The sequence below is a fragment of the Melitaea cinxia genome, chromosome 8, assembly GCF_905220565.1.
Source record: "Melitaea cinxia chromosome 8, ilMelCinx1.1, whole genome shotgun sequence".
NCBI classification, from domain to species: domain Eukaryota; kingdom Metazoa; phylum Arthropoda; class Insecta; order Lepidoptera; family Nymphalidae; genus Melitaea; species Melitaea cinxia.
In genome coordinates this window covers 9153283-9177795 of record NC_059401.1, presented here as the reverse complement: position 1 = coordinate 9177795, position 24513 = coordinate 9153283, and the positions used below count along the sequence as shown (strand labels likewise).

Below are 24513 nucleotides of genomic sequence, written 5' to 3'. Positions count from 1 at the left end.
GTAAGTGATCATAGTAGCATAAAAAAATATATTAAAAACAACTACTATGAAGTCGCTGATATTTGTTACACACGAATGCAGTTAATAATTCGAGCCTAGGCTTGTTCTTTATTTATTGTAAATAAAAATTTAATAATATTGTGATACAGTAAATTTATTAGATAACTATATAATTTGTAAACATAAATACGTAATATTTTTTTCCGAAAACAAGTTAAGGTCTACAGGTCTGTGAAATACAGTTTTCTTACTTCTTTACTTTCCCTGTTACAGAAGTAAAAATTAACAATAAAAATATTTCATGTTGTACTACTTAATTTGGTTTACAGTCACTATTATTTTAAATAAAACTAATTGCATGCATGAAACTCTTGTAATAGAGTTTTGATTGGAATAATTCGAGGTAAAAATTATTTATAAATATAAAATAATAAATTTGTAGCGTTTGCTGTTTGATTATTATATTTAATATTCTTAAGCAAAAATATTTTTAAATCTGTGATTCTATGGTCACATTAAAGTAAAACCTGTAACTTTAGGACTGGTAACCATATATTTAAATTAAAGCTTTATATAAAATCAATATACGATTAAGTAAACTAGAAAAACCTTTGTGTTATAAAACCGATTATATCACATTTGTTTACTATCATTACACAAAAATACAAAATTATGTAAAAAAATAATATTAAAACAATATTGTAGATATAAACGAAAAAATGACAACAGTAGCAAAATAAGCTCATTTTAATGACTATCTTTTATGGGAAATTCTACTTTACGTAGTTTCCTTATAAATATTTTTATCATTGAACAAAATTTTAAAATATACAACTTCTATTCACAAACTTTTTGAAACAGAGATTCCTATTTTCTTCCTACATTAGAAACAATGTTATACAACAAGCGCATATAACAAGAACATTTTAAATATTATTACATTAAAAATACTATTCGTCATTAAAATATTGAAATAGCAATAACTTATCGTTTTAATACTAGTAAGTATCTCTTAAAATAAATAAATGTGATCACTTCATTTCACTCTACACCTATCAACTAAAATAAAATATGTATAAATATATTTCAAGTCATTTCTATTATTATTCTATTATTGTCATGGTTTTATGAGAGTCAAATATTATTATTATATCTATTAATTATTTATGCTTGTAGCGGATATTGAGTCCAGCAGGTGTGCGACTTTTAAGGAAATTGATGGAAACGCAAAAAATGCCCGTTTTGGTGTCAAATATTGACAGTGATTTAAAAAAATCTTGACATTAATACGACATATGACAGTTTGTAATAACGACCGAAAAGTTTAACGGTAGAGACAGTTTCGAATAACATTAAAGAATAAAACTTAGTAACGCCTTTAAACTACAAAGACATTAAAAAATATAAATAATCCTTAAACATTAACATTTAGGGAATAAATTAAAATTTGACTATGAATATACATATGCCACATTTGATTAAATTTTTTTAAAATATCTTGACGCTGCAACACTCAGGCTCTGGTGAGTGAACTTATTTATAGCCACATATATATATAATATAGTGAAACGTAATAATTTTACACCTTACACTAATCAGTGTGCGATCCGTTGGTCTGTTATTATATAATCGTTTTTGTAACTGTGGTTTTGTTATAACCTCTACTATAATATAATCTTTAAGACTCTTTTAAAATATTCCCCAAACTTGCGTAAGTACCGAAGGCAAAACCTGTTACGCCGAAAACTACAATCGCAAGATCTTTCCACAATATCCAACCTTTTGTTCCAAGTCGGTCGGGCCAGAACGTTACTATTTCAATTATAGGTGGGAATATTAGTGCCAGTGCGGAGCTGCTGAATGCACCCACTAGAGAGATGATGCTGCTCAGGTTGGGTATTAGCACCGCCGCGATAACTGAAACAAAAAATAGTTATAAAAAATATATGATTTTTTAAAAAAAAATATTTAGAGGTTATTTTGAAAACTGATGGTGAAACAATAACAGTAAATGAAAATTTATTCAAACAACAAATGGTTATTTCATAAATATGTACTAAGTATTATAGAATGAGGTAACGGTTTAACAACAATACTTATAAAGCATATATTAATTTATCGACGACCCGTTGGCGCAGTGGCCATACTCGTAGCACTGTCTGTTGCGCTAGCAGTTACGGATCCGATTTCCGTATATACATTTATTTTGTCTATATAGATGTTTGTCGTGATTTGAGCGTTTTCGTTTGTGTATTTTGTGTTTCCGGACACCTGACACGAGACAATCCTACTGGGTGCCGAATGTGAAGCGTTTATTTTATTTATTTCATACTTTTTAGTTGCCTTTTTAAACTCATTTCTTCAAAATATACCTTCAATGACCTTGATCATATTTAATTCACTAGTATTTAAGAGTTGACATTTATACGTATTCTATTCATCATATTAATACTATCATCAAATTACAAGACAGCTGTGTAGTAGTACCCACACATAGGTGAACTTTTTATATTAGGAAAATTTCTAACCTCATTATTATCTTTTTTTTCTATAAAAGAGTAATTGTCAACAATTTATATTTTACATTATTCATTAAATTTTATATTTTGCTACATTCATTTTACTTTTGGTTATTTCATACTAAATAAAAAAAAATGTGGAAACTAGAAGGAAATTTTATTACTCCAAATTAAAACCACTAAGAAGCCTTGGTAGTTAGTATACAATTTCAAACAAAAAGAATTACGTAAATCTGCGCAGAAACGTCGAAGATATCGCTACACACACACACACAAAGGCGCGCGTGCACACCCGCACACGCACACCCGCGCACACGCGCACACGCGCACATGCGCACACGCACACCCGCGCACCCGCACGCACGCACACACGCAACACGCACACACGCACACACGTACACACGCGCACACGCGCACATGCGCACACGCGCACGCTCGCACTCTCACGCACACACACACACACACACGGACACGCACGCACACGCGCACTCACACACTCACACACACACACATACATGCACGCACGGACGCACGAACGTACGGTCGGACGGACGGACGGACGGACGGACGGACACACGGACGGACGGACGCACGGACGGGCACACGGACGGTCGGACGCACGGACGGACGGACGCACAGACGGACGCACGGACGGACGGACGCACGGACGGACGGACGCATGGACGCAAGCACGCACGCATGCACGCACGCACGCATGCACGCACGCACGCACGCCCGCACGCACGCACGCACGCACACACGCACGCACACACGCACACACGCGCGCACGCACACATGCGCCGAGTATAAAATAGTGCCCAAAAAAGTATAATTCCACTTGAACTTGCTTAAAATAATAATTTTATACAAGCGAGAATTAAATTTATCAAACATATAAGTAAAATATTAAATCACATACCTACTATGTCGGTGAGTTAGGCTGTTTATTTGATTCCGTTATTCATTTAAAAGCCTAAACTGTTCGTTGATAAGATTAAGAAAGGTCAATTTTAACGAGTTGTTTGATGGGGTAAATTATTAAATTTTGATATCTTGACTAAAGGTTAATTAGAACGAGAGGTGACCATTATTATTTATTTTAAACACGTAATACTTACGCAATATTTTAATTTACATATTTTTTTTTGCTTTTTAATGAATTTTGTTTTACCAAACTTTAATTTTTTTAGTACTTGTTTTGAACTGTCAAAAAGTTACAGTCAATCTAACGGTTTGCAATAGATATTAAGATATTACTTAAAACCGATCTTCATAAAATGATGCGGCGACAACCAAAAAATATCTACCTTGACATCGTAAACGTGGATTGACATGTGCTTTTCAGTGTAAAAGCTCTTACAAATTCATTTAGACTCGGCAAAAGTTAAAATTAATAATAAATAGTAGGAATGTAGGCCGTTGCGATTTTTTCTATCAATGATGATCAGGATCTCGTAAAAAAAGTCGTAAACGCCATGCAAAAGGCGTCGCTTACGCGTTTTAGGTAGTAAATGTATTCTCATTCTTTCCTATACATTTATGTGTTGGTTTTTTTTATCGTGACGCATTTTGGTTTTATAGACTTTCGAATCACTAAGTAAAAGTTTCAAATATTGTTTTCTAATGTTTACGCGAATTTCACTCATTTATAATAAAACAACTTTTTCGAATTTTATCGTGGTTTATTAAGTTTTTTAAATTCGACGGTTCGGATACTTTACAGCAATCATGGTCACGTTTAAATCGTAAACGTTTGGAGCTTCGTCTGATTTAAACCGACTGAAAAACTTAAAATTTATTATATTTTTATTTTATTGAGCTGTGTGTAGAATCGTTGTTTTTATTTATTTATTCAATCTTCATATGTAATATAACGCAAACTCCATAAGTAATGTGACGCCGCGTTGGCGTAACGGTCACAGCCATGAATTGTACCTGTTGCGCTGGCGGTTGCGGGTTCGATCCCCGCAAATGATAAACATTTGTATTGGCCATACAGGTATTTGCCGTGGTCTGGGTGTTTGTGCAATCCGTGTGGGTCTCCCCACCGTGCCTCGTAGCACGTTAAGCCGTCGGTCCTGGTTGTTATCATGTACACCTGAAAGCGATCGTTACTCATAGTAGGGAATATATCCGCCAACCCGCATTGGAACAGCGTGGTGGATTAAGCTCTGATCCTTTTCCTACATGGGGAAAGAGGCCTATGCCCAGTAGTGGGATATTACAGGCTGAAGCGTTAAGTAATACAAAAATTTACAACATTTACAAACCTATAAAATGCAAAAAAAAAATAGAATATTTCGTCACAATACCTACGAGTATGCCATTAACGGAAAATACTCGCTTGTCGTAAAATCGAACAGGTTGTTATTGGTATCGGGATCGATAAAGAGGTTATGTGGCATACAACCAAACGTATTATTATAAAGTGCCTGTTGTTATAACGCACTGATATATACCAAAGTGATATAAATTCGTAATTTGCCACTTTATGGTTTCTTGAAATATTTTTGTTGTAATTAATGCATACAATCTCACAGCGCACCGCGCAATGCGCTAAGTCTCACACACATTCAGTTGTATGCGGTTAGTCCAGACATAATGTATATTCAAGCAAGTTATTGAAAACTTTTTACGACAGAATCTGTTATAATTGACAATATAAGGTATTTGTTATCAGGTATTATTTAGTTTTCTTCGCTAACACTGCTCTATATAGTTGAATTCAGAAGTTTAATTTTGTCTAGACATTTGATCTATCTTAAGTACGAGGTTTCTTAATACCTTTTAAAATTACGCGTAACAGCTAAATATGACCCGATAAATATAGCCTCTGTTCCTATGTTGAGATCATCATTAATATGCGCATTATTTATACTTATGTAACACTTGAGAAAAAATCGCAACCAACCCTCACAAATGAGTTTTTTTTGACGATTTACATTTAGTAACACATTAATATAATTTATATAACACAACCCGTTCCCCTGTGTGTCGTAAGAGGCGAATAAGGGATAACACAGTTCCACTACCACCTTGGAACTTAAAAAGCCGATCGATGGCGGGATAACCATCCAACTACTAGCTTTGAAATACACAGACCGAAGACGAGGAGCAGCGTCTTCGGTGCGATAAAGCCAGCCCTGTGGTCACCAACTCGCCTGCCCAGCGTGATGACTATGGGCAAAATTCATGAGTTTATGCCATTTTTGGCTCGAACTTGTGGAGGCCTATGTCCAGTAGTGGACTGCGATAGGCTGATGTGATGATGATGATTATGATGATGATATAACACAAGGGTTTTTTGAATTATTGAATAATAGATTCAGAGCATTGCAATACATAATCCTAGCTGGGTCTGGTCAAAGGCACAGAGCACTTTCAAAATGGACTATAATAAATAAAATGAAGAGGTCAATTGTTGTTTTAATTTAATATGATTTCAGTGTAAAGTTAAATATAACTGAACATATATAAAAATAAAAGAGGATAAATTAATATATTTATTTTGAGTTATGATAACGTAATTAAATTACAGAATTCGACGGCACTAACGTAGCTATTTTAATTATGAATCGACTACAGAATATACTTTTCAAAATAACGTTCTTGAAATCGACTAATTCATATTTGTATTACTCTAAATTATATTCGTTATTTTCTACGAAAAAAAAAAAATCAATAAATAAAAAAATAAAAGTGCAGGTTTTAGTTTTTTTTTTTTTTTTTAATTCACGGGAATTAAAAACAGTAGACATTTTTGTAGTATCTGTAGTAATGGTTACGTATTCTAATTTAATTTTTTATTCAATTTATAACTAAAGCAAAAAATAAAACTTGTCTTTATTCTTCTTTTGGAAATGATTAAAAAGTTTAATTCTAACACGTGCCACACAAAAGTGGACGACCTTCTGACACTGGTTTGTAATCAGTACGTAAAATATTTGCTTATATTTATTGAAGTATTCCTCAGATAATTCGCTACAAATATTTATAATAACTTGAAAACTAACTCTTTAAAATTTATAGGTAATTTGTCGTTTGCGTTTCGCAACACAAATGCACTGCTGTTTTTTTTTTTCGATAGTATATTTTCGAAATTTTAACGATAAGTTTGAATCGATTCCCATGTTTCACTCAATTGGTTTTCTTTTGACGCAAACATGTGATCAAAAAAATGTAGCTGCTGCTAGTAAGGAGAGAGGATAATTTTATGAATGACTTTTTTTAATGTTATCGATGTTATAATTGTGTTTGCTCGCAAACGAAAAAAAAAACCTTCATTTACATCGACAAATAATACAACGTAAGAGACCAAAAAATAGTCAAATAAATACGCGTCATCAACGATTACTCAAAAAGTAAACATCAAAGCTCGATCAAATTTAAATAGAAATACAAGACGAGTATCAGCTTTCGATTAAAACAAGAATTATCAAAATCGGTTTGCCCGTGAAGTTATGCGCTATATTTAAAGTATGTCGACGAAAAAATAATCAAGTAAATACGCATTATTAGATATAACTCAAAAAGTACTTGTTAGATCTCAATTAAAATGAAATAGGGCCACATAACACGCACCACCTTTCGATAAAAAAAAAAAACAATCGACTTGAGAATCTCTTTCTTTTTTGGAAGTCGGTTTAAAGTATTTTTGATGGTTTATTTATTTGTATTTATTGAATGAGATTTGTATTTATTTAATTGAATTTTACATTTTTTAATATAAACACAATACAAATTGCCATATGTCGAACTGATTGCTACTTATAATTTATCACACCGTCTCGGGTCTTTTCCGCGCGTAGAACAATTACATTATTATCAGAGAGTATATTTCCTATTTGACGAGTAATTAAGAGCTACCATTTATCTTGGAAAGCAATAAAATACGTAGCGTGAGAAATATTAATTTCGTTCAAATTTCAATCGTAGAAAGGTAAAAATTCCTGTACCTATAATATAAAAAAAAGTTTATTATAATTATTTTTCAAGTAAACTTCCTAATTGTTGTTTGTAAAACATTGCTATTTAAGAGAAACAAAAACACCTTTTAGTTCATTGTTTTTTATTGATTCAGCATATAACATTCCACTGTTGGGCATTGGCCTCTTTCTCTATGTAGAAGGGTCGGAGCTAATAAAACTTGTTGCTCCACTGCAGGTTGGCGGATATCTTCCCTACTATGAGTAACTCTCGCCAAGACAAGCCAGAATAAACAGTCAGACAGATAGACAAAAATTGTAAAAAATGTTATTTTGGTATATGTACCGTCTATAAATCCATATGAATATAATAAAAAGCGGTTATTTTAATATTATAAACAGACACTTCAATATTATTTATTTGTATAGATTACTATTACGTAATCTATTGTCAATAAAAATATATCAGCATAACTTCATCAGGAATAAAGTTTATTGTTTTTTTTTTAAGCTCGTTATCGTTTAAAGGTAGTCTTATATGGTGTATGATGTAATAATGATGAAATTGTAAAAATCGAGGAATTTCTGAGAGTTTGAGTAGTTTTGTTTTCCTGTTTAAAAGTTACTCCTACCTAAGTAATCCAATAAAAATGTGGCCATAATTTGATGATGATGTTTGAACACACTCAACGGAGCTCAAATGTTTTTAGTGAATTTAATGATTTAAAATTATTGCTTATCAGCAGTTTTACTATTCAAATATATTCGCATAAATAAAAATAATTATTAATATAAACGAATAAAAAAAACTAGCTTTCAAAGTCTACAAATTACATAATTATTTATGTATACGAAAACATTTTAGTTTTGATTCAAGTACATTTTCGAAATCTGGATATACTCAATATATCTATTACGCGTTTGTACTAAATATGATTTATTATACTTACAAGACGATAAGGCACGAAGTGGAAATTTACTTCGGGATGAATGAGATTGCCACATTGGCTGTAAGATGCTATTACGTGAAGGTTTTTTTTTTTTTAAGTAAAGTTATGTCCACAGGCTTAAAGTGCCCATGCTTTTGTTATTCCGATTTTTAGTTTTATTACTGATCGTTTACTTGTTACACTACTGCAGCTTACACTAAGAGACCTAATTATTCTATCTTAGTATCCCTAATGCAGACGTGAGTCCACCGACCAAAATTATGCTAAACTTAATTGATATCTTACATGCAAAAAGACATAGAATTATATTGCGCCTTACTTTAATTATTGTTGTCACTATTATAATAATTATTATTATCTATGTTTATATATACACTTACTTGCTATCTATAATATATGTACACTTATTGTCTAGCTAACGTATATGTACACTTATGGCCTACTTGGCCTACTTACAATATACACTTAACCTATGTTATTATTAGTAATTTTTTTTTTTTTTTTTTTTTTTTTTTTTTTTTTTTTTTTTTTTTCTTACTCCTAAGTTTTTTCCTTATACAATTTATTCCTACAAGTAAGGTGTGCTACGTGAAGGTTTGGCACCCTAAAAGAGTATTACATTTACATGTACCTAAGTAATAGTATGTAGACTAGGTAGGTAGTTACATACAAGTCTCATCCCAAAATGACATTTCATATGGTATTTCATATAGCCCTCCTTTATTAATTTACTAGGCTCTAAAATTAATCATTAAATACACGTGAAAATTTTAATGAAATTAGCATCACGTTTAAATTTGTATCAAGGCAAGATAATTTTCATTTATGTTATGTTATGCAATAAAAGTCCCGATATCTCACGACAATTAACCCGATAAACGACCGCTGTTCAATAAAAAAACATTTTTTATTGATATTAACATGCGCTCGGCTACGAGAAAATGATTAAACACAGTAGGTACACACGAGAAATGAAATTACTCATACTGAAATTATGTCACATATAAAACAGATACACTACTTAAAAACGTATCGTGCAGCTTCGTCCGAGAACAATATTTTTCGATTCTCGTGACGTTACATTCGAATTAAATTTTTGTGATAAAAAAATATGCAATTTGGTAATCAAATAACCAAAAAATAGATTTTTGAGATATTGTCTGATACATGGCGCGATCTGGGCCAAAATATACTTATAAAAATAATTTACTAAATATTGTAAAAAAAAAAAAACGAAAAATCGTGACAGCACTTCAAGGCGTAATTTACAAAAGCAATCATTAAAAAACTTAAAATTTCTTTACAAAATTTTCCAGCTACTGAGAGTAAATTTAATTCTTTTCAAACCCCCTTTTTTACATTTATTTTTTTGTTATTTTTTCTTGCATATTTTATGTTACATGTATTGTTTCTGGTTGTACAATAAAGTAAATTTGTATTGTATTGTACCCCCTGTGTCCCTATTTAAAAAAAAATGTTACCAACGAATTTACTTTCAAATGGATTTGTGAAAAGTGGACTTGACTAATTGATTTGTCTATTTCCTAACATTTACTAGTGGTACGGTATTAAAAAAAATGTTACAGTACCTACTTGTGTCATTAAAATTAGTATTTACAAAGATTTAAGCCTCAAAATTACACGATTGCCATAAAAAAAATATTAAGAATAAAATGATCATTAGACTCGTCCACAACACGTGTTTTGTAATATATATTATGGTATTAATGAATGTAACATAAGTGCGTAACAGTAAATAGCTATTACACACATTATACACAACACTAACATTGCCTTGACTTTATCGATACACAAAGTAATGCCTAGATACGAAGAAACCCTTCCAAAGTAATACATTTTCTCTTTGAAGGCAACAAGTGTAATAACGATACAACCAAAGGTTAACAAATCATAATATTCTAACTGCGGAAGTTTGTGATTATAGATGGATTTTTGCTATAACCATTCTATACTTTTTTACGAAAAATTACCGAACTGTACACTTATTTCTTTATGTGATGTTTTATTGCACATTTTTAAATTACATTTAATAAAATAACATTCAAACTAAACAAAGTGCAAAGGCGGTCTTATCACTAATAGTGATTTTTTACAGACAACCCCTATTTATAGAGTATATATTATCAACATGAAACAACTTTTTATTAGTATGTGGAGATTAGGGTTCCCAGAACCAGTCTGTTATTGAAAACAGGGATTTTCAGTACTTTGTCTTAAAGGAACCGGAAATCACGGTTCATTCGGTTCTTTTTACTTTTTAATGTATATATATTGTTTTTCTTCAACAGTGAAGTACAACTAAATATGTAAGTAGTTTTCGTTGAATCTTAATTAATTGAAAAAAAAATAGGATTAAATAGAATCACTCAGTCTTCTCATCGATACTTTCTTGTTTTTCTATTCTCGTTTGAAATAGTTATAAATATGTCAAAAATAAATTATTTTATTTGATAATAAACATCACCTGCACAGCTACCATCATGAATTGTCTGTCGGCGGAGAATTGCTTTCACCTTTCTTTGCTGGTTCCAATTCACTGGTCAAAGAACGGTATAAGATAACCTAGATTTCCCGATTCTGAACTCGTAGAGATCCAATATAACTCCTATAGTCTATTCGCGTTAGTAAAATAGGAAGCCATCGCTGTCACCTAGCTTAGGCACGCCCCTTGACCAATTTAATAATATACTTTTTTATTAAAATTAAAACGTTATGTTCAAATTGAACCATTAAAGAAAGATTTCCATTCACATACATATGGGTTCTAATGTACTAAGATTTAATTGATCAATGTTGACGTTACTAAGGTAAGTGACAGCGATGACTGATTATTTTCTTAACACGAATAGACTATAATATATCTACTCTGATACTGGCAATTCCGCAAGGGTGCTAAAGTCAAAGAAGAAGAAGAAGACTATAATATACTTTGACTTTACTGTGTTTGTCACAGCACACATGATAGATTAAGCAAGTAAAACTGCATACCGTAGCTATCATTACATAATATAAATATCATACACAGTATGGTATTAAAACGTGACTCATACTTTGTACAAAAATGTACAACAACGATGAATAGATTTCATCGTTTATACAAACGTGTATTTCGCATCCGACTGAACATTGCGTTTTCAGTTATGCATGAGAAGAACAATGAATAAAAAACGGATATGTAGATGATAGTGTTAATAAAGTATTATTTAACACACAAATACATAATGTTATGTATTACTAGATATCACGTTTCTTTTATTATTCGTGTGAACAATATACCTAAATCTATTCTATAAATAGGTATATGCAAAGTAAAAACGTCCAGGAAACAAGATTTTGAAATAGAAATGTCAAACTTCGTACTGCTTTTTTTGTTGTGTAAATATCGATTTCTTTTTTATTATATTTTTTTATATAAACTTTGTCCCGACAAAAACAAAAAATATTCAATTCCATGGTTTCAATTTCGTGGTTTCGTTTGGAATTTAGGCGCATACATATCTATACTTCGGCGATTCCTTTTTATTTATATAAATAAAAGTAAAAAAAAATTGAACTTAGGTATAAAATTATGAATGGGATGTTCTAGAAAAATAGACTTTAGAAATTGAATTATTGCAAATACGTACATGTGATGGAAATGAGAACGAATCGTGTCACAGCCTCGCCGTACTCAAGAGCCATTTCAGAACTCAATTTAGTTTTAATATACGGCCAGACGATGTTCATTGGCACGTAGAACTGAAGGCCGTACGAGAGGAATATTGCCGCAGCCATCACGCCCCTGACGCTTTGTGCTAACCTATGAAACATTATATAATCTATTATATCAGACATATATGTGAACTGAGTGTTACAGAAACGCTTTCAAAACATAAATTATTTTTTGTGCCTAATGAAATGATATTTCAATTTATAGTTAAGTCATTCAAGTATTATGTAGGCAGAATTTCATTAATTTTTAATCCCCTCCTCCAACCTCCTCCTCAATGAAAGTCAGCAAGACCCCCCCCCCCCCTATGCGTACGAAAACATTAGTACACGTATTTTTAATCTATTCAAAAATATAAAAAAATGGCTGACGTAACTACCATCTAGACCTCCCCGGCCCCCGTGTCATCGGCAAAACATAGACCCCCCCCCATATGGACGAAACAAAAAAAAACCGACTTCAATAACATCGACAAGAATCACAACGTTGGTAGACGATTAAATAGAGGTTACTCAAAAACTACTTATCAGATCTCGATTAAATTTAAATAAGACAACATGACAAGAACTATCTTTCGATTAAGAAAAGAATCACCGAAATCAGTCCACCCAGTAAAAAGTTATAACCTCCTCCTTTTTTGAAGGCTATTAAAAAGCTCAAAAGTTAGGAAAAAATAATACTGAAAACTGCATTAACAATCAGACCAATTCAAATTGGGATATTACTCCTTAGATACAATAAAGGCTCGTGAACAAGACATTTGTAGATAATGTCGAATATCGAGCTCCTCAAAATGAAAATAAAAAACATCCCTTTTTAAATAATTTTAATAACACTAAAGGCATTTTTTCAATTACAAAATTACTTACATATCATTTGGTAAATTAAGTGTAATGCTTCCAGACACGTGATCACCATACTTCAAATATCCAAAAAATCCAATAGCTGTATACAAAGCTGCCACGATAACCATTCCAGTGTTCAAAACACCAGTCCATCCACCAAAGGCTTCTGGTGTCTTCATGTTATTCTCCAGAGGCAAAATCTGAATTAAAAATTATATCGACTTATAAACTATAATAAAAAAAGATTATTAAGAAAATTACATTCCGATTAACAAAGTAACACAAGAAAATATTTTTTTTTATTCTTATTTTTAATTGCAAACAATAATTTAAAAAAAGATTCTGAAGCATTTATTATTGTACTAGATTAAATCACTAACGTTTTTTAAGAATTTATTAAAAATTCATCCCTAATAGAGGATAATATTTATCTTTAATATCAAAATTTACGTGAAGTGACCAAAAATTTACGTTTTCGGTCACATTAATCGAAATTTCTGGCTCCTGTTTCAAAAGTCCGCGTTATTGAAAGAATAACCTCAAACTTTAAAATTGGGTGGTTTTAGAACTTATTCTTTAAGATTAGAAAAACAAATAAGCCAAGTAAGTACACACTTGTTTTGAAGATTACTTTAATTGTAAGTTAAAATACATTCCTAAATTTTCCAGACAGGCAATAATTTAAGATTCGCTCTACATCGATAATAATATTGTTATTAACAAAATGCTTTGTTAATGTTATGATAATATGGCAGACATTGACGAGCGATAGAGGTTGACTGATTGCAACGCGTGTTTTAATAAACAGATCTCATTTGGTAGGTGAAATTTATTTGTTTTATCTATACTAAATATTATAAGTGGCACAGATTACTTTTTTTGTTTGTAATGTACAAATTTAAAAAGGAATGGCCCATTTGAAAATTCCTTCACCAGGAAAATCCTACGTTATCACTGAGCGACTGAGGCTATATTTTAATGAGAGAGAAGTAAAAAGCAAAATTTTTGTTTCCAATTTGCAAAATTGAATCCGTGGGCGAAACACGAGTCACATACATTACTGTCATTCGTGTATTTTAATGATAATTATACTTATTTTTACGTGACAACCGGTTTTTTTACTGTGTTTAATTGGAACTGGATACCCGATATGAAATCACGCAAACTAAACAATTGGACTATTTACTATTTTTTTTTTTACAAAAACATGTTTAAAAATAAAATAAATATTAACTCGAGATAAGAAATTTAGAAATGTTTTAATGTACGTCTATTAATTTCTATAAAATATTATAACGCAAGGCCGACTCTTGTAATTACTGTTACTTGAGACCTACTTGTTTACTTGAAAACAACTCTTTCTTTTTTATCAAAACAATTGAAATCACGCTTTGGCTACTATCACTATTTTGGCACAGATATAAAAACATAAACAATAAACAGCAAATAACTAAAAAAGACAATGACCGTAAAATTTATAATAACTAAACATATCTTGTTGAGGACTAGCTGTGCCCACAACATCATCCGCGTGGAATAGTGACTGGAAAGCATTTTTTGGATATACCTTTTGGTTTATATTGGATTATAAACACGGTCGTTTGCGTATTTACATGTTCAACGTGATTCTTTACATTGGCATAACTTATTTATTTATAACCGATTGACATGAAACAAACACTAAATGTTACGTGAAGCTTATCACAATATATTAGTGAAAACCATATCTAAATCGGATAAGCCATTTCTGAGATGAACGTGTACAAGCATATTACATTTACATTTTTATTATATGTATGATGATGACGACTAAAAACAATTCAAACTTATGAACGAGACATACTGTAATTCTTAATTTATTAATTTAAGTTATTCAACAATTTTAAGAATAGTCCGAAGACTATAAAAATTAAATATCGAAAATAACTTAATCTAACTAGAATTCAAAACAATATGACAAATATTTGATATGATGACTAGAGGTTTTTATTTTTTTACTCGTTTTGTATAAACTAACAAGTATTGTACCATTTTACAATCCTGATTAAATGCGCAAACTTTTAATGGCACTTGCCAAGGCACCTTAGTACATTTTTTTAAAGGAGGGCCTTATAAGTCGACAAATTTTGAAAATTTTAAATTGATAGTTTAACAAATAGTCTTAATTCTAGAAAACTTGGGGCAATTGTGTCATTATTTTTAACTGTGGTTCTAGAAATATTATTTAGGATTCCGCTTCTAAAGTTTAAATGAACAAAAATAATAAAAATTAACCACAAAAACCAAAAAATGGTTACAGTTTGACCAAATTTCTAGGTTTTTCTTAAATGCCCACAATTTTCAAACTGCATGGGATAGATTTTATTTCTGATTTTTCTCATGATGGTTACAATTAATCTTGTCACCCCGTTTCGGCTTGACGTTGAGTTCTGGGACACCCTGTATATATACACTAACTTTATCCTGTACGAGTTGCTACTTTTTTTGGTGGTCCTAACTCAAAAACCATCACAACACTTTGCTGAAGATCATGACATGATCAAATGCATAACTATGCACACCCTATGTTTCTATAAATAACATACAGACAAACATTGATTTTTAAATATACATAAAGATACCATATAAAAAAAAAAACATTTTTAATACATGTAAAACTTTTTCGACTTACCACTCCAATGCCTTCAAATGCATATATCGCTGTCCCAAAATATAAAGGTAACTGATGCCAACTTGCAAAGGCTTTGACACTGCTTGTATGAGGTAAGTCTTGCAATATATAATAGAATGTAACCACCAGGCCCCAAGCAGTCATAATTGCAGCGATTAGGGATACTGGAGTCAAGTATTTTAAGTTTTTCACCATAGCCAAAGCTAACATTGGGATGAATATCATTGCTAGATAAGTATAAACGCTAAGATTTATGCCAAAAAAATGCATCGTGTCTTCCAGGTTAGTAGCCACAAATAAGAAATAAACACAGCAAAATCCTAGTTGTGTTATTACTAGGAATATATCGATCATATTCCTGAAACAACGGCACCCATGCTATTATTTAAGTTTTAGTAACACACAGTACACATTTTTAATTCATTAGTTACAGAATGTATTATGTTTAACTACCACACTCAAAAAAATGTTTATTACACAAAAAAAATATATATTTTAAAAACGCGCCGTGTATCAAAATCATCAATTTGGAATAAAGTAAAATATTAAAGATTTTAATGAGGTTGTTATCCTTTAAGAAGTATATTTTACAAGATTATTTTTAGTGAGAAGTCGAGTTACATATTACTAAATTAAAAAGAAAAAAATCATTACATCGTATAAAACATAGTCGCTTTCCGCTGTATGTATGCTTAGATCTTTAAAACTACGAAACGGATTTTTATGCGGTTTTTTTTAGTAAATAGAGTGATTCCAGAGGAAGGTTTATATGTATAATACATGCATAATATAGTAGAGGAGCACTGATAGCTTTTACAACCGTGCGAAGCCTCCGCGGGTCGCTAGTATATAATAAACTAGCTGACCCGGCGAACTTCGTATCGCCTAACAGTGACTTATAAGTATTATCACAAATATTTTGTATGGGAGTATAGAAAAGTGTTGTTTTTAGACTTTTTCAGGAAATTTAATTTTTTTTTTTAGAATTTTTCTCTCCGTAAGAACCATCCTCGTACTTCAAGGAATATTTAAAAAAAAGAATTAGCGAAATCGGTCCAACCGTTCTCGAGTTTTGCGCTTAGCAACACATTCAGCGACTCATTTTTATATTATAGAATAAGAACCATCCTCGTACTTCAAGGAATATTTAAAAAAAAGAATTAGCGAAATCGGTCCAACCGTTCTCGAGTTTTGCGCTTAGCAACACATTCAGCGACTCATTTTTATATTATAGAATAATATAGTACTTATAATGTAAAAATATAGATTTTTTTTGAAATGCGTAGCGGTATATTACCTAAATATAAACCTGTATATTGATTTTAAATAATAAAGTTTAATAAAACTAAAAAAAAAACACGTTTTAAAAATAAACCAAACTAAAAAGTAGAAAATCTTATCAAATTACTTTATATAGTCATTGGTCCTCGATAAGTCTACTAAATTTAAATGAAATCTGAACGTTTGAAGTGGTTCAAAACGAAGTCCTAAGAAGTCAGTTACAAACACACAGGTGTATATAGCTAATAAAAACAGTGTTATATTAACTTTATTGATTTTGTACGTCACAAAGAGGGTGATTTGACCCAAAAAGCTGGTCAAAATTCAAAAATTCAAAATTTATAAATATTAGAAAATTTTGCTACATAGTCATAGATAAGGACATAATGAATAATATACCGTAAACTTTCATTCACTCTTGCTTCGTTAAACATATCAATCAATCGTCATTTTACCGTCTCGTTTAGATCGTCTTTGTTCTATACGGTTTGCTGCGAAAAACAATTTTAATTTATATTTTATTTGAAACAAGATTAAGTGAAACTGAACTTTTTTATACAATGGATCTTTATGCACCAGGTATGTGTAATTAATTTTTATTAGTAACTTGGTATTATATTGCTTAGTATCTTTAGGAACAAGTTTTTTTCTAACTACCTTCAACATATTATTTATTTTATTCAAAGATTAAATACTTAAGTTTTTTAAATATGTTTCCCGAATGGTCCCAGCTTGTATTTTTTTCTACTATTAACCTAGTGAGTTGTGAAGAGAATTACATAAAATTTAGGTGCCACTAAGTGCCACTTTTGGAATGATATTTTTTTAATTAAATTGACTCTTTTACAAAGCAAAGTTTTATTTGCGTTCAGATATTTATTTACCGTATTTTATGGTTGTAGGTTCTTCTGGGTTAAGTGTTTTATCAAAACACAGTATATATATGATGACTAAGAACATAAATGAGAAGAGTTTTAGCGAAAAAATAGATAAGGTACAAGAAATAATAATAAATAAATACAGTTTAAATAGTAAGGAAAGGAAAAAATTTATCATTAAATTTTCAAAGCTAAAGCCGGAAATGAAGTCACGGTGGATAGCTGCAAAAAGAACAGAAGATAAATTTTTGAAAATGAATCGAGATTGGCTGCAAAGGACAATATCAACGTCGCGACGTTTATTGTCCCGCTCCGATAAGTCTTCAAAGTCTTTAGAGGGACGACCAACACTTGATATTTTTTTTCTCGTCATTGATATTGTCCTTTGCAGCCAATCTCGATTCATTTTCAAAAATTTATCTTCTGTTCTTTTTGCAGCTATCCACCGTGACTTCATTTCCGGCTTTAGCTTTGAAAATTTAATGATAAATTTTTTCCTTTCCTTACTATTTAAACTGTATTTATTTATTATTATTTCTTGTACCTTATCTATTTTTTCGCTAAAACTCTTCTCATTTATGTTCTTAGTCATCATATATATACTGTGTCTTGATAAAACAGTTAACCCAGAAGAACCTACAACCATAAAATACGGTAAATAAATATCTGAACGCAAATAAAACTTTGCTCTGTAAAAGAGTCAATTTAATTAAAAAAATATCATTCCAAAAGTGGCACTTAGTGGCACCTAAATTTTATGTAATTCTCTTCACAACTCATTAGGTTAATAGTAGAAAAAAAATACAAGCTGGAACCATTCGGGAAACATATGTAAAAAACTTAAGTATTTAATCTTTGAATAAAATAAATAATATGTTGAAGGTAGTTAGAAAAAAACTTGTTCCTAAAGATACTAAGCAATATAATACCAAGTTACTAATAAAAATTAATTACACATACCTGGTGCATAAAGTTTCATTGTATAAAAAAGTTCAGTTTCACTTAATCTTGTTTCAAATAAAATATAAATTAAAATTGTTTTTCGCAGCAAACCGTATAGAACAAATACGATCTAAACGAGACGGTAAAATGACGATTGATTGATATGTTTAACGAAGCAAGAGTGAATGAAAGTTTACGGTATATCATTCATTATGTCCTTATCTATAACTATGTAGCAAAATTTTCTAATATTTATAAATTTTGAATTTTTGAATTTTGACCAGCTTTTTGGGTCAAATCACCCTCTGTGCGTCAGTAGTGTCGTATTTTTAACTGAATTTCAAAAAGGAGGAGGTTACCAATTCGACTGCATTTTTTTATCTATGTTACCTTATAACTTTTACTGGGTAGACCGATTTCGATGATTCTTTTTTTAATCGAAAGGTGGTGCTTGTCACGTAGTCCCACTTAAATTTAATCGAGATTGATAGGTATTTTTTTATTTATCTCTAATAATGAGTTACTTAATTTTTCGTAGTGTTTTTCCTAATATATAAAAAAAAAAATTGTGTTTGCTCGCAAACGAAAAAAAAACCGACTTCAATTACATCGACAAGTAATACGACGTAGATCGACGAAAAAATAGTCAACTAAATACGCATTATCAAAGATTACTCCAAAAGTTGTAATCAGATCTCGATGAAATTTAAATGTGACCACATGATAAACATCAGCTTTCGATTAAATTAAAAATTATCAAAATCGGTACACCCAGTAAAAAGTTATTACGGATTTTCGAGAGTTTTTCTCGATTTCTCTGTGATCCCATCATCAGATCCTGGTTTCCTTATCACGGTACCAAATTAGGGATATCCCCTTTCCAACGAAAAAAGCGTCAAGTAAAAACGCATTATTAGATATAACTCGAAAAGTAGTTGTTAGATCTCAAATAAATTTAAATGGGACCAATTGGCACACACCACCTTTCGATTAAAACAAAATTTGTCGAAATCGGTCTACCCGGTCAAAAGTTCTGATGTAACATACATACAAAAAAAAAAATTACAATCGAATTGAGAACCTCTTCCTTTTTTGGAAGTCGGTTAAAAATATGTAGTGTAGTAGAATTAGCATAATACCATAATTGAGTTTGCTCGCAAATGAAATAAACTGACTTAATTACATAGACAAGTATAGTATATAGTACAACGTAAGTAGACGAAAATATAGTTAAGTAAATACGCGTTTTTAGAGATAACTCAAAAAATACTTGAGAATCATCGAAATCGGTACACCCAGTAAAAGTTATGAGGTAACAAGAATTTAAAAAAAATCGAATTAATAACCTCCTTTTTGGAAATCGATTGAAAACCCCGCAATTTCGTGATTCATTTTTTTTTTATTTGATGGAACATCCTAATTTGAAAATTATTAATTTAAAAATATAAAACCCTCATGAGTAAGATTTGAGACACTTGATTGTTCATCCATTAAAAGGAACCGTTAACCGTTTCTATAACGCATAATTATATCTTGTGCAAATACAGTACAGTTATCTGATATAGACAACTTTTTATCGATGAAAAGTATTCTCAAAACTGAAATAATGTGTAAAAACTATTTTTTTTTTTTTATTAATGGCTTTTAGGTGTTAAAACTAAAGTGTTATAATTCTGACATTCACATTTTTATGATTCATATATCAATAATTTCCTTTAGTAATAATATAATGTTATTTATTCATTTAGTATAGCATTTTTGAATACTTTTTTTTTGTTCGATAATTTTGGTAACAATATTGTATAATAGTAACACTTTTATTTTTGTTGCCTAAAAATTAATTCTTACCGTATTGTGTTTTTACTTTTAAATTTCTTTTTATTTATATACAAATGTAAAATATTTTTCTGACAATAACGAACACAAAAAAGTATCCGCAGTCGTTTGGAATTTATGCGCATATATGTATAATTTACAATGATTTTGTTTATTTATACAGATATAATATAAGATATTCGATTTCACTGTTCATAAAGTATAGTTATCATATTGAACCGATACAGTTTAGCGAAACGAACATACTTTTAGACAGAGGTCGTGATTGTGATTCAGGCTTGCGTTATATCACGATGTTAATAGTTTATGTATTGATCTTGGAGCTATTGTTCTAGATCGCCTTGTCGTAAAGATATATAAAGTAAGCAGTTATAGCACTAAGTAAATCGCTAAACGGGACGAGATTTCGAAAACATCGGACATTTAGGTTACATCGAACTAGGTATTTCTAGGGAGATTGTTGATTCTTCTTTATTTCATTAATTTAATTATACATGTTCAATAATTTGAAAAGAAAACTTTTTATTTATTTATTAACTGTGTATATTTGATATTTCATGTCCCGAATAATACGTTCTTGTGCGGTCACTATTATTTTATTACATTAATTTAATTAAGCAAATTTCTACTTATTTTATTTAGTAGTCGTTTGTCGTTAACATTTAAGAATCAATAATTTACACTAAATTTTTTGTCACAATAATACTTTAAATTTTATTCCGTTATATCACCATATAGGCCATATTTTTTCTCTATTAACGAGAGGTACAACTTCAAGGTCGTTCAATGTTAACTTCTTTGTAATCTAAATTATTTAATAGAGGGATCGTATTTATTTGTGGATAAAAATGTGTGGTGGTGTAATAAAACACTATCTCATCTGTTCTCCTAAGAATACTTTATCAAATTATATAGATAAAATCGCTTTAGCCTATAATATCCCACAACTGAACAAAGACCTCATTCCCATGTAGGAGAAGGATCATATCTTAATTCACCACGCTGCTCTTATACATGTTGGCGGATATATTCCCTACTTAGAGTAACGATCGCTATCAGGTGTACATGATAACAACCGGGACCGACGGCTTAAAGTGCTTTCCGAGGCACGGTGGGGAGACCCACAAGGATTGCACAAACAGCCAGATCACGGCAAACATCTGTATGGCCAATACAAATGTTTGTCATGTGTGGAACCAAACCCACAACAGCCAGTGCAACAGCCACAAATTTGTGCAGTGACCGTTGCTCCTCTCTAATAAAATCTATCATTTATCTTAAATAAAATCTATTTATTTATGAAATTTTCGATATTAACTTTCTTTTAAAAAATTATGGAGTACATAAAAAACGAGACTGGAGACCAATAAACCAATATCTGCAGGTTGTATTTAATCAAATATATTTAATAAACTGATGTCTCTCCTATATAGGATAAAAACTGGAACCATGTTGCTCCTGTTAATAGATGTTATCTTATAGTATGTATGTATTATTCAAAACTATTCAAATTTTTTGTAGGGATAAGAACCTCTTTAAAATCTATTTTATGATTAATAATTTTGCTATTACAGATGGTTACAGACGCTTTAAGGATTTATTACACACTAATTAATACAAATTTTTTAAAACTAATAAAAAAAATTATATTCTTAATTGAGCTTACTTGAATTTTTTTGCATATGGCCGTAAAGGGATGGGTCCCATCGCAAAAGCGTCTTCGACTACTTCAGCAAAGCTCATAGCAGGTCTCTGGTTTCGGACACATAACTCACGAGAACAAGCCACTAGAATATGCATACAATGTGTGCATATCGCTCCCATTAACAAAGTGCCGATTACACCTAAATAAGAAAATATAATCACTACACAAAAAATCAAGCCACCTAAGCCATGTCATGTCATTTACTATATGTATAATTATTGTAAATTAAAAATGCACATTGAGCTAAGTATGCATAAAGTAAACATGTAACAATTAATCTATACATATAATAAAATGGTAGGAAAGTCAAAATTGTACATTGAATATTTTTTTAAAAGAATACTTGGGGTGTAATCTACAATCGACGTCGAAGCCAAAAATATAGTTTTTACAATTTTTGTCTGTTTGTCTGTATGTATGTCCGGGATAAACTCAAAAAGTACTGCATGGATTTACTTCAAATTTACACAAATATTAATTAAGAAGTCGGGTCAACATATAGGATATATATTATCACACTATCACCTACGGGGAACAAGCAGTGAATCTTTATTTCTTCAACACATTCTGTAACAATGTGTAATCTAACGATGCATATTTGAATGTTGTTGTTATTATTTTAATAACCATCCTATAAGTTAGCTTCACACTATAAATAAAGATATTCTGTAGTATATTTAGTATTAGCATTGCACCTGTGCGAAGCCGGGGCGGGTCGCTAGTACTTTATAAGATTATAGACTAACATGGTTACTTCTATTACTAAAACTATGCGAAAACAGGATATTTAGCATGTTTTTTCTTATGTCTCGTGAACAAGACATTGACAGTTAATCAAAATTGCCGGATTATCTAGTTCCGCAAAATAAAAATAAAAAACATGGTGATTATCTCGTTTTTGAATAGTTTTAGTAATTTCATACTTCACTGAATTTTGAACCTTAAAAGACAATTTTTTTTTTTAAATGAGTTCAACTTAAATAAATTAAAATTCAATTTTGAATTTTGAATGACACAATTTTTGCAATTATTATCACAATAAAAATGGAAAATTCAAATTAATTTAAATAAAAAATATCTCAATATTTTTTTTTTTGGTAAGTCTAGACAATCGGGGTCTAATTCTTTTTCCTCCGGCGCTGCTGGATGTGCAGCCCTCCGCCCTTGTGTGCAAAAGCACACTGACTCATGCTCAGTGCCGCAGCGGAGGCGGGCGAGGGCTCCCTCTGCGCCTCCGGCTTCAAAAAAACACTCTAGGGGTAGGGCAGACCAAGACCACGTAGAAAGTAGGGTGCTCCGATTCATTTTTGGGTAGTATATATACTAGCACACAACGCCCCCCGCTTCACCCCCTCTCCTCTCAAACCCGATAAATTAGATCCCGATTATGTATAGAATGACCTTTTTTAATTATAAAGGGATATACACATACCTAGAAATAGACCAGCATTTTTGAAAGCATCAGGCATTGCCAAAATACCAGTCCCGATATTTCCTTTAAGGAGATGGATTAGTGTGTCAAAATTAGACGTAGGATGTTCCAAAAGTCGTTCAGTTATGGGGTTATATTCTGTTTTCTTCGACTTTTCATCTTTAAAGGGTGATGTACGGTCTGAAGAACTTGCGACCAATTCTACGCTTTGTACCTCGGTATTGTCGATAGGGGTGTTCGGTCCAGTGAGGAGCGGCTGTTTTTCATCGCTCATTTTTAAAGTTATCTTCTAATATTTAAAAAAAAAAAATTCAGGTACTTTTTTCTCAACACAAACAGTACATTGCCGGTTTAAGCAAAAAAATTAAATGATTACTTCTCCGATATAGTCAATCAATTTAAATAATTATCAACCACTAAATGGTTTACAACACAGAAATATAAATATTACACTTGGAAATTTATTTCAGGCACCATATAGGTGTCAATCGGTAATCGTGTTATTTATTAAAACGAATTGAACTTTATCGGGATTTTAATTATTTTTTTTAAATAATTTAATAGAGTTTTAAGTCATTTATATAATTCATTATAATCTATATTATTTAATTTTTTCGGTTAGATAATAAAAACAATTTTTGTCGCTAAAACGAAAATAAATATGTCAATAACTAGTTCGAAACGTGCACAGACTACAGAGATAACATGGAAATAGGAAATACGTCAAACTGTGTTACCAATCCCAAGAAACTAAAAAACAGCAGCTCACCAATTAAAAAACAGGAGACGATAGTAGGTA

General features: G+C 31.0%; 1 protein-coding gene across 1 annotated transcript; it reads right to left on the bottom strand.

Moving 5' to 3' along the window:
- Positions 1 to 1642: 1642 nt before the first annotated feature.
- LOC123655586 (proton-coupled amino acid transporter-like protein pathetic) lies at positions 1643 to 23988 on the bottom strand. The gene is made up of 6 exons (XM_045591355.1): positions 23715 to 23988; positions 22244 to 22421; positions 15641 to 15998; positions 12994 to 13169; positions 12042 to 12214; positions 1643 to 1917 (listed from the first exon to the last, which is right to left on the bottom strand). The coding sequence occupies exons 1-6, from the start codon at positions 23986 to 23988 to the stop codon at positions 1679 to 1681; spliced, it is 1398 nt and encodes a 465-aa protein (XP_045447311.1). The 3' UTR covers positions 1643 to 1678.
- Positions 23989 to 24513: the final 525 nt, after the last annotated feature.

Excerpts from the sequence above, each read along its gene's own strand:
- LOC123655586 (XM_045591355.1), bottom strand. The coding sequence starts at position 23,988 with ATGAGCGATGAAAAACAGCCGCTCCTCACTGGACCGAACACCCCTATC. Across the intron at positions 15,999-22,243 it reads CCATATGCAAAAAAATTCAA|GAATATGATCGATATATTCC; the intron begins GTAAGCTCAATT and ends CCGTTGTTTCAG. Across the intron at positions 12,215-12,993 it reads CTTAATTTACCAAATGATAT|GTTAGCACAAAGCGTCAGGG; the intron begins GTAAGTAATTTT and ends AATGTTTCATAG.